The sequence below is a fragment of the Rattus norvegicus genome, chromosome 6, assembly GCF_021556685.1.
Source record: "Rattus norvegicus strain SHRSP/BbbUtx chromosome 6, alternate assembly SHRSP_T2T, whole genome shotgun sequence".
Lineage (NCBI taxonomy): Eukaryota > Metazoa > Chordata > Mammalia > Rodentia > Muridae > Rattus > Rattus norvegicus.
In genome coordinates, this window is record NC_141539.1 from 133,225,391 (window position 1) to 133,237,079 (window position 11,689).

At 57.7% G+C, this 11,689-nt stretch overlaps 1 protein-coding gene across 4 annotated transcripts in view; it reads right to left on the reverse strand.

Annotated features, from left to right (window-relative positions):
- Positions 1-11,258, reverse strand: part of Ccdc85c (coiled-coil domain containing 85C) — a 71,167-nt gene extending 59,909 nt beyond the window's left edge. For all 4 annotated transcript variants that reach the window (NM_001433240.1, NM_001433239.1, XM_087554787.1 and 1 more), the window contains 1 exon segment: positions 10,203-11,258. In NM_001433240.1, the coding sequence (NP_001420169.1) occupies positions 10,203-10,998 (796 nt within the window). In that variant the 5' untranslated portion in view covers positions 10,999-11,258.
- Between the last annotated feature and the right edge of the window lie 431 nt (positions 11,259-11,689).

Below are 11,689 nucleotides of genomic sequence, written 5' to 3' on the forward strand. Positions count from 1 at the left end.
CTCATGACCACACATTCCTGGAAGGAGCTCCCCAAGACTGTCTCAGGAGAAGTCCTCACACTTTAGAGCTTGGGGGAACTGGACTAGCTGTTCTCAAGAAACTCTGCAGAGGGGGCTAGCTGAGCAGGGCGTGCCCTGGGGAGAAGACAAGGAAACTCAAGCAGTTAAGGAGTCCAGGGTCACACTGACACGAGCGATGACGCCTGCCCCTGCTCCCAGCAGATGCCCCTCCTTCCACTTCAACTGTGCTGTTGTACACACAAAGTAAGACCAAGGCTCCCACGGACCTGCTGTGGGATCAGGGAAGCCCCAGGGTCCCGCTCACCCCCTACAGTCTGTAGGATGCTATATCAAGTCTTTCTAGGCTATGTCACTGAGATCATTTCAATGTCACCCTGAAACACGCACGCACGCACGCACGGAGCATGCTCAGCACAGTGAGGCTCCAGTGAGCGGTGGGAGTCGGGAAAAGAGCCTCAGGTGTGGTGTCTAATGGACTTATCGCCAGAGACAGCTAGCGCAATGGCCCACAGCTGGACCCTGGCAGCTCGTTTAACCCCGAGAGAGGCATGCCCACTTACCAGTCACAGCCTTGGGCACCCCAAGTAATCAATAGCAGTGAGAGTCAGTAAACAATGGTGTCCAGTGTCCAGGGCAGGTCTTCCGCCTCTCCTCCAAGAGAGAATGCAGGGCAGGAAGCATACCGATGGCCTGTGTCCCTACCCTGCTACCCCCTTCAGTTCACAAACTGTTTCCTTTCTTTCCCTCTTGGCCTCCTTTGAAAAGTAAGAAGCTCTCAGCTGGGAACCAATCAACTGGCTGGGTTCTGGATAGGACCCTAGGAGCCCGGGGACCCTCGCCATGCTCTAGTTTCCTGCAGACACATCTCCGCCACCCCCAGCCACATCCTACCCATGAGCAACCCTGGGACCTACTATGACCCTGGCTTGGTAGGCAAAGGCTTCCCACAGACACAGAACAAATGAGGGCCACATGTCACACGTCCTGTGCTTGTTTGCCTCAAGGACCAATGGGAGCCTCTGTGAAGGGGGCACAGGAGCAGGGGGAAGGGGTGCCACGGGAGGGCCTAAGGTGTGCCTGAGCAGTGAGCAGGCTCCAGGCCAAAACCCCAGGACCCAGGTAACAAGTCACTGTGCTTGACGGGTATGGACTGAAGTCCCCAAGTCCATACTCTGATGTCCCAACTTGTTGGGGGCGAGATGGGAGTCGCAGAACGGAGGGAGATCCGTCTACACTGGCAGCGCTGTCTGCAGAGATGTCCATAGACTGCCCCCTATCTCCAGGTAAAGGCTCCAGACATGGCTGCCTCTGCACTGAGGAGCACTGTCCCACCCCCCACCCCTCATGGCAATCACACTAGACTGAAGCAGCTGGGGCGATGAACAGCCCAGGGCCGCAACTGAGGGACCTTGAAGAGGAGCTGGCCAAGGTTCAGGCAGAGAGTATGGGGACACAGGGCAGAGGCGGGGGCCCCAGATCCACAGGATGCAGGTGGCCAGCAACCCCAGGACGGACAACCAAAGGCAGAAGCTCAGGCTGGAGAGAGTACTCAAGAGCTGACATTGCTGTCAGAGGCACGGGGGTGGGGGGTGGGGGGTGGGGTGGGGTGGGACAGTCTGGGTTCCAGAGGACAACTGTCAGGGGGCATCGCATGCTACAGGACAGAGACTACTAACGGGGATGGGGGGGGCGCCTTTCCCAGGGTCTGCTGCAGGGAGCAGCAGGAGCTCTCTGGTCCATCCCGAGGGGACCTTGCCCCCACCCCATCCCCACCTCCAACAGAGGAGAGCAGGGTAGTAGAAGGACGGGTTTAGTTTTATTGCTCTGGATAAGGAAACACTAGCCTGTTTGCAAGGAAGGATCTGGGGAGAGACCCAAGAGGAACAAAAGAAAGGAGATTGGGGGGGGGGGGGGGAGTGGTGTCCCCACAGGAGGAGCTGACCTAAGGGCAGAGGAAGGGAGAGTGGCCATGCCAGTGAGGGCAGGAGCTGAAAAGAATCAGACCCTCCTCATCTTGGAATGCGCAGAAAGGTGGGGTGCGCGCACTGCCGAAAATGTGGGCGACAGAAAGGGTAGGCGCAAGGGGAGCTTCCCGTTGTCCCAACAGCGCCAGCGGGGAGTCATTAAACAGCCAAGCGGCTGGGAAACAGAGCCTTGGCCCAGGCGCTGTGGCCGGAACCTGCCACAAAGGGCCACTCCCAGAGCGGGCTCATTAGGGAGGCCAGCCGGTGCCGCACATGGCCGCAGGCGGGTGCATTCAGGCCCCGCACACAATCAGGCCCTTGTGACGGGCAGGGGAGCTGGGCGCTTCGCTGGAGCCTCTGATTCCTAGACAAGAGTGAGTCTCCTTCTTGCCTTACAACGGGAAAGCTGACGGGAAGGCAGATTTGGGGAGACAAAGAGATGCACCCCCTGACAGTGGATGTTCTATTTCTGGAAATGGGTCGGCTGTACTCAACAGCTACCGTCTCCGTGCCACTGGCCCTGCCTACATCTGTCCCCTTGAATACAGCCTAACAGCCATTACCACTCCCTTCAGGGCAGGCCTGTCCCGAGCACGAGTGCTGTGGATGCATCTGTGCCATAACACAGAGCAGTTGGGGGAGGGAGGCACACGCTGACCTGCGGACAGTGTGAAAAATGGGCCTAGCTTTCCGCAGCCTCTTGCCAGCCCCCAACTGGGCGCGTTGGTGTTGTGTCCTTGGGTACCCACAAGGCGCAGGTCGGCGGGAGGCCAACACAAACCGACCTTAAACCGCCCTCTCTCTGCCTCTTCTGCCTACAACCCTGACCCCCCCCCCCCCCAGCCTTGCTAATCAGCCAGGTCTGGTGGCAAAGGCCTTTAACCCTAGCAGAGGGAAGGATCTCTGTAAATGCAAAGTAACCTGGTCGACATAGTGAGTTCCAGGCCAGCCAGAGTTGCACTGTGAGACCATGCCTCAACCAATCATCAATTAATCATCAATCAATCAATCATCAGTTAATAAGTGGGTGAGGAGGGTTGGGGATTTAGCTCAGTGGTAGAGCGCTTGCCTAGCAAGCGCAAGGCCCTGGGTTCGGTCCCCAGCTCCGAAAAAAAAGAAAAAATAAAAAATAAGTGGGTGAGGAACCGCAAAGGCAAAGAGTGCAGCACTAGCTATGACCTAGGAGAGGGTAAGCTTGTACACACACCACTGTCACCACCACCACGACCACCACCACTGCTGCCACCGCTACCACGGCCGCCAGCGCCACCACCGCCGTGGCTGGTTTCAATTTTTTGGAGGTAGATAAATACCATTTGCTGCCAAGAAGAGGAAATGAAGAAATGGGAGGGAGGTGACCGGGCTCTATCCAGTTTAAAATAAGAGACGCCACTCCCCAGCCTTTCCACCGGCCCCTCATCCCTGGCTCTGAGGGTACATTGACTGTGTATTCCAGAAAACTAGGGAGGGGGTCTCAAGAACAGGAGCAGACGGACATCTTCAGCCCCAGCAAACAGGCGTGCGCCAAAAGTTCGGTGTCGCCCTAAACTCGGCACCATCAGATAGCAGCTGAGGATGGTAATTCCATCAGGCCCTCAGGAGGAGTGGTGGCCCAGACAGAGGCCGCCTGGCCTCCAGAGCACCAGTCAGATCACCATCTCAGGGGACTGGTGTGTGTAGTCGCAGGCAGCCCCAGCAGCCTGGGTCCTGTCCCGAAGTGAGGACCTAGGGCCCGGCTGTTGTAGGGGCGAGGAATACACACCACTTCTTTGCAGACCTCGTACACTAATTTGTAGCCATTCGAAAGATAGTTTAGGAGTCATACCGCCCCCACCCCACCCCCAGGCTCGTGCCAAGTCTAGGAATCAAGAGGACCAAGACCCCAGGTCCCAAATGGACAGACAGGAATGACAGAACCAAGGGTGGGTCCCCTTCCCTCCCAGCTTCCCCGTTGAGAGCCAGAGGATTCCACGCGGCTTGCTCAGGGTTTCCGGCTCTTCCTGGCCAGGCGTTTCCTCCGCTCCAAGGGGCCAGCACACTGAATGCCATCTATTCTAGGACAGCACTGACTGACAGAGGGAGAGACGAAGGGAGAGAAAGGACCCTGCAGCAAGGTACAGAGGGACTCCTAGACCTGCCCAATGCCAGTGGGGAGAAAGGAATTGGCCCAGAAGACAGTAAAGACCGGCCATCCGGGACCCAGGACATGGGACCAGGAAGTAGGGTTGCCAGCATTCAGGGCGGGTCCTGTACCTTAGTACTTCTAGCACTTCTAGAAAATCTACTGACGAATGGACAGGACTTCAGGTCTTCTGACCTGTCCCACAGACAGCTGGAGACCAGAGAAGATTCATTAAGACCAGGCACCTACCCTTAGGTGACCCAGCTCCCTGTCTGTCCAGAACCATATGCCTACAGGGAGAGAAAGGATGTGACAGAGACCAGGTTGAAGGATAGCTTAGAGGAAGTGGCGGGGGTTATCCCTGACTTTAAGATCACAAGGGCAGGGGCTGGAGCGGTGGTGGCTCTGTGTTAATTTAAGAACACTGGCTTCTCCCGCAGAAGACTCTGGTTTGGTTCCGGGTACCATAGGTAACTTTAGTTCCCGGGGATCCCACACCCTCTTCTGACTTGCAGCAGCACATTCCACACACTCGGTGCACATATAAACAGGCAAAAACAATCATACACATAAAGTAAAAAAAAAAAAAAAAAAAAAAAAATTCTTTTTTTTTTTTTTAATTTTAAAGACAGGGTCTCACTATGTGGCCCTGGATCTCTGGATCTCCACTACACCCATCGAAATCCTAGAAAAATTAAATTAAAAATCCCATCCCTGTAGGAGAGGATTCTGTTCCTGTCTTCAAGCCGTGTGGCTTCCACTGAGGTCTCCTTGTCCCCAAGTGGAAAAGGAAAACTAGCTATCTGTATTTCCGAAACCCTCCAGAGAAGCCCCTGCATAGATCAAGAGACCTGGATCCCAACAGAAGTTTGGGTGCACTTCCTAACTACTGTAATGGGGGCGGAGCTCCTGCTGGGAGAGAGACAAAACATCTCCCACAAGTGTCTGACCCGATGCCCCTGTAGCCCAGGATCACCTAACATGCAAATCAGAGGTCCAAGGAGGCAGACAGGGGCTGGGGAGGGAGACTGAGCCTACAGCAAAGGTTCTTTCCTATGGCCAGTGCCAGAGTCGAGGCCATCCTGGAGGCCCAGAGCTTCTTGTTCCTAACCTTAGATCAGCCTACAGGACACTCACTACATAGACGCTCCTTAACTGCCACTCCCACGCCAGATGGCATGAATCACTGTGAAGGTACAGGGAACTTCGGAGTGTAGATGCTCATTAAACTCGAGCTAATGTTTCCCTTCCTGCTTTAAGGAACAGCTATGAGGTCAACCCCGACTCCCAGCTGCCCTCCTGCTCCTGACAAACCTTCCCTAGCACAACCCAAGACTTGGGCATCTAAAGAGGTCACGGAATTTATCTGGACCATTTTCCTTCGTAGGCACTGAGCTCTGAGTCACTGGAACTTCAGGGCTTCACCTGCACGTAGGGACAACCGCATCCCCTCGACGGTTATTGTCCCATGTGCGCACTGACCAAACCCTGGCCTCTCCTCACCACGCTCCAGTTCCCAACTCCTGAGCTTAGCACATTCTGCTCTTTCTTGACTACCAAGCCATTTTTCTTCTGTTCAACTGGGCAAGAAGACAGGACAGGCAGAAAAGCCCCACTCGTGAGCATGGGCTAGGGGGTTCCCTACCTACACCCCAAGGTGACGATTCCCAAGTGGCACTTCCCGGCATGAAAAAAACGGTATCCAGATGAAGTCACAGACCCATTCTCTGGAGGCCCAGTTAAAAGAGGCAGGATATTACGAATGAGGAAACAGGCACTGAGGGTCAGCGAGGTCACTGATCAGGTCAGATCAGGGAAGACAGAGTTCACTCTGGCTCTCCTGACCCTCGAGCCAGAGCGGTGGGCAGCAGCAGGCTCCCCTGCCTTAAGTTCTGCACTGGGTGTTCCATCCAAGAGAAGGTTCGTGCACTCATAGGCTGTCATTCAAAGAAGCCCTCCCTCCTCCCAGAGTTCTGTCATGTTTCCCATTTAACGGGGTCAGGGGCTTGCCTAAGACTCTCAAGGAACTTTGGTGAATGACTGCCACACGCATGGTGTACTCGGGAAACGGGTGTGAGTAGGGGCTGGGTTTCCTCATAAAATATGCTGGCCATGGACCACCCACAAAGTTCGTGTCCCAGGAGCTCGGAGGTCTGGTTTGGGACAAAATCACGGTGGGATGACCACTGTGATGCGAAGCCAGCCTGGCGTAGAAAAATGAGACAGTAGAAGAAGATAAATAGAGGAGAACGCATACCCCACACAGAGGGGGCTTCACTCCAAGGAGGAGAGCTGAAGCCCCCTGGGAAAATTGACTCTTCTACTCAAGTGCCCCCCTCCCCCATGGAGCTCACTCCAGACCGCAGCAGGCCCTGTGGGTATCAAAGCAATATCCAGCACCTGTCCAAGCCTCAGTTTGCCAAGAAGCCTCCTGGAAGAACAGCTAGCAACCTCTTCGTGGTCAATGTGAGATGCTGAGTGGGTCACCTGCCTGTGAGCTTCCAGGGCCCTGAGGACCTAGCACCCAGGTCCATGGGCAACGTCACAGACACCCTCCACCAGAGTCAGGCCGGAAGGAGAGGGAAAGCTTGCATAACTCGCCCATCATCTCCCCTGACCTTTGCTCCAGGGTGGCAGCCTTAGGAAAAGGAAGACAGCCTTACTGGCGGAGCCCTGGGGCCTCCTGGGAAAGACCTTTTCAATACCAGCTTGCTCCTTCCTTCTTAAAAAGACTCAGACCAACCCCTACTCCACCCTTTCAAGATTGACAAAAAACACCACCAAGAGACCTAGCCCCGCTCATGTGGAGTGGCTCAACATTTTAAGCCCAATGTGAAAAGAAAAAGGACATTCACTCACGGGTTTGCTGGAACTTGGGTTTGCCACGGGGGCCACAGGGCATGGGGGTTGGGGGAGGGAAGGGCACACACACAGGGCTGGGAGATGGGCAGTGGGCTAGGAGAATATGGCTGAACATGTTCTTTTCTGCCTCGTGTGTGTGTGTGTGTGTGTGTGTGTGTGTGTGTTTTACTGTCAAGGGTCCCATACTGTGCTGAGCAAATGTTCTAACCCTAAGCTACACCCCCCCCCAAGAGGGAATTTTATTTATTGGTCTGAAAAAATCACCTGGTTTGGGAAAAGGAAAGGAAGCTGAATTTCTACCTTGTGAATTGGCTCAGCCAGCAAAGCTGGAGGAGACTGGCGGCAAGGATACCCCAGCCCTGACTTGGGCCGGCAGGACCCTGGATCTCAAAAGGAGCTCAGTACCCATCCAGCAGCTGCCCAACACCAAGACCTATTTGTATATGCACTGCCAGGCCGGCCAAACCCACCTCGGCCAGGCAGGACTGCCTTGAATACAGATGATGGCCACCTCCACCACTGCCTTCTAGGACACCTCAGAGGGCTGTGGGCACAGCAGCATGGCTCCCCAACAGAGGACTGCGGGGCTCCCTGGCTCAGCAGCCAGACACACACACCGCACACGGGGCCCAGACCCACAAGCAGTTTCAGAGGCAAGCAGAGTTTGGAAGAGAAGCCAGAATGTGCTGGCAAGCCTCCCAGGGCGGGCTCCTCCAACAACTGCAGGGACCACGGTGGGCAGGGGCCAATCTCACTGGACCTTCCTGGAGAAAAGGGGTTCTGTGGGCTCCCCTTGACCTTCCAGAAGAAAGACGGGAAGGAAAAATTAACCATGCTGCCCAAGATACCCGAGGGAGTCGAGGTGTTCGGACCCTGTGGATAATTGGGTTATCAATGAGCCTCTCTGTGCTCACTGATAAGGAAGTAACACTTCCAGCTCAGGAGGGGGAGAGGCACAGCCGGGAGGAATCAAGAACAGGGAGGTATCCATGTTTCTGAACTAACCGGAAGGCAAAAATGACAACTGCAAGGGCCTCAAGCCATTCTTGGCAGAAAAGCCAATGGCCCTGATGGGGACCGCCACAAAACAAGGCTGGGGTCCTCTCTGCGCCTCCCTCCCCTTGCACGTACGGAAAGCAGGGCTGATGCAGGACCAGGCGCTAAGGCACAAGCCCAGTGTCTGACTCCACTCTGGCCACCACCTAAGCTCTCTCTCAGCTCAGCCCCCTGCTCTTCAAAGCCAAGGAAGGCTTTGGATCCCAGTACAGGGAAGCCCAGCTTTCCTTGTTTCCTGGATTTCTGTGCGCGATCAAGGGAGGATACCTTGCCGCCACCCACTGACTTCAAGAGACAAAACTGAAAAGAACAATCCAGTGTGTAGCTGAAATTTGTAGTAAGGACACTGAGTCTACAGCCCGTGCCAAAGCTTGGCTACTAGAAAATCTGCGGGAGTTTTGTGGCAAGGACACTTGGAGGGGGTGTCTGTAGGAAACATGACACTTCTGCCCCTACCCATCCCCAGTGGGGTGGAAAACCTCCAGTCTGGCCAGGTCCTTCTCTGCTGCATTATTCACTACCGCAACTGCAACTCTTGGCCAGACCCACACCTCCTAGCAAAAGAAAAAACATGACTGTCTGCAAAGAGGTGGAGACACCCAAGCAAGGCAGTGTCCTGAAGAGACTCACCCTGGCCACTGTTACTGATGACAAGGCTGAAAACCAACGACCCCGTGTTCCCCAAAGGGCAAAGATTCTCCTCCTTCGTGACGCACTTGGAGAAATCAAGGCCCAGAACACGGGCCCTCCCAGATCCCCCCTGGAAGGGGAAGCCAAAGAGATGAGTGCACGCTCTGTAAAGAGGGGTGTCCGTCCCCAAAGTAAGCTGGAACTCGGCATCTAGAGCTTGAGTGACTAGCTGGGGAGGAGGGGTGTGAGGAGGGGAGGCCCTGTGGATGCAGTGTTACAAAAAGAAACCTGAGTTGCTGTGGTAGATTGCTAATCAGTAACAAAATATCCCTCTAGCCCCAGTCCTTTCCTGAACTCACAAGCCCTGGATAGTAAATAAAGGGCGAACCTCTATGTGACCTGCTTGGGAACTGCAGCTCCTGCCTCCAAAGGGATGGCTGCAGAGGGCTTGGCCAGGAAACTCAACAAAACGCTTGGTCCTCCTCAGTTCCAGCTGTCAAGTCTGGGGAAGGGAAGTTCTTCTAAGCCTTGCTAGTGCATGGACAGAGAAAGGCTTTAAGGAGAACAGGCGAACAATTCGAGCAGAGGCAGGTGCCACCAACACTGAGAACCAAGCTTCCGAAAACTGTGGGGAAACAGGGAAGTACAGCATCTGGCAGGACAGGAGGGCCCAGATCGGATCGACACTGAAGGGGCAGTCACAGTACCTAGGTGGGGACACCCTCCCATAGGGCCAATAGCAACAGGTTGAGGTAGACAGAGCAGACCTCCCACCCACACTCTAGTCACAGATGAGCCCAGCACTTCCTGTAAGGCGGATCAAGCTTACAATCTCTTGAGGGGTGTTATTTATCTCCATCGCACACCCCGGTGAGGGGGGCATCAGACTCACCAACTTAAAAGCAAGGAAGCAGGGAAACTGAGGCACACGGGGAAGCCAGAATCAATTCCAAATATATCCTCTGGGGAAAATTGTAAAGACCAAGTTGAGAAAGGTGTCCCAACCAGTACTGCAGGGTTTATGGGAAGCCAGGAAAACTCTTATCTTAGCCCAGAGGGCTCTGGCCCAGCTCGTCAAGGTCTCGGCTACGGTGCTTGCGTGCCAGCCCAGCCCAGGAGGAGATATGGCTGGGAAGGAGGAAGCAGGGGAGGAAACCAGCCACAAGCACAGTGCAGTCGTGGGTGCTGAGTGAGTTTGAGGCATATCTGGGGCTCCAACCAGGAGGGGAAATTCACTTGCTTTAGCTCTGGGACCTTTCATAGTCTTCCAAGAAAAACTCCCCTCTGCCCTCAAGTGTTTTCAGGGTGGGACAAGAGACACCCCCTAGACAGCCCCGGAGTGCCAGCCGCTAACACAAAAGCTGCGGAGGAGAAACTTTTCGGAGGCATCAACTATACAGGGACACCACCGGATGATCCATTTGCTCTGCCAGTTGCAGAAGGGTCTGGAGGTGCGACCCCACCCCCACCCCGCCCCGCGCCGGTGAGGTGTCCAGAACTACCGCTTCATAACACCCTCGGGCTTCCGATTCGGGCGAGGTGCTTACCGTGCAGGCCGTTAGGGATGCTTCGGTGGTGCGGCGGCGCTGACAGGTCATCCAGGGACCGGCGCGTGGCACCGGCCTTGCCCTCCGGACCCTTGTGCGGCCCCGGGGGCAGCAGGGCCGGTGGGACGTGGTGGTGGTGGTCCGGGCTGCCGCCGCTGCCCGCACTGGACGTGCTGCTGCCGTCGCCAACGTCGCGGGCCCCCGAGCCCGCGGCGCTGCCCGCCAGGGGACCGCTCAGGCTGGCCTGGCTGTCGATGGAGCTGCGGGAGCCCGCGCCGCCGCCGCTGCCGCCAGCGCCCCCCGCCGCCGCCAGCGCCGCGCGCTCCTCGTCCAGCAGCAGCACCAGCTCTTTCAGCTCTAGGTTCTCGCGCAGCAGGGCCTCCTGGCGCGCCTCGAGCTCCCGCAGCTTCTGCTGCGAGCGGGCCACCTCGTGCCACACGGCGCCGGCCGCGTGGCGCCCGAAGCGCTGCCACTCGCGCGCCAGCTTGCGCCCTTTCTGCCGGTCGTCGTCCAGGAAACAGCAGAGCTCGCGCAGCTCCTGATTGTCGTCCTGCAGCCGCTGGTTCACGTCCTTGAGGCCGCGGATCTCCAGCAGGTGCTGCTGCAGCCGCCGGTTCACATCGCGCATCAGGCCGCCGTGCTCCAGCATGAGGCCCACCTTCTCGCCCTCGGCGCGCCGCAGCCGCCGCGCCAGCTCCTCCTTGCTCCAGCGCAGCAGTTCCTCGTCCGGCACCTGGCTCAGCTCCTCCGACGCCGCCGCCGCAGCCGCCGCCGCCACCGCCGGGGGCTTCGCCATGGCGGGGCCGTCACCGCGGCATCGCCCTCGCCCGCGCCGGGCCGGCGCTCCCCGCGCCGGGGCTTCTCTGGGCCCGGCCACGCGCGCGCGGGGGGCGGCCGGGGACGCGTGCGGCCCGCCCTGCGCCGCCTCGCGCTCCCTCCCGCGGTCTTCTCTCGGGTCACCAGGGAACCCGCGCGCGCCTCAAGGCTGAGGAACCGGGACGGTGGCTGCGTCGGCGGCCGCGGTGCCCGGGCTCTCCGGGCTCGGGCGCAGCAGGCGGAGGCCCGCCCCCGGGCCCGCTCCGGGAGCCCCAGCCGCCCCGCCCACCCCGGGCGGAGAGGGGGCGGGGCGCCGCAGCCGGGCCCCGCCTCCAAAAGGGAGGCGGTCAGAGGCGCGGCAGGCCCCCGAGGTCCCTCTACGCGGTGCGCTGACCCGCCGGGCGCCCTGCCAGAGGCGCGTTAGAGCCACGGTCCCGCCCTCCCACAGGTCTGATTGGGCAGGTTCGGGGGTGTGCGGGAAGGGCGGGGCGCGCGCGGGGAGGCTGCAAAGATGGTATCTTCCAACCGCGGAGCCTTGTACCCTCCTCCCCCCCCAACTCCCGGTTCAAGTTTCTTCGCCCGGAGGACGCGGCCTGGGCCAATCCCAGGACTACAAGGGGTTTTAAAATGCAGGTAGGGCTAGGGGGTGGCGGGGAACGGTGGGAAAGGTA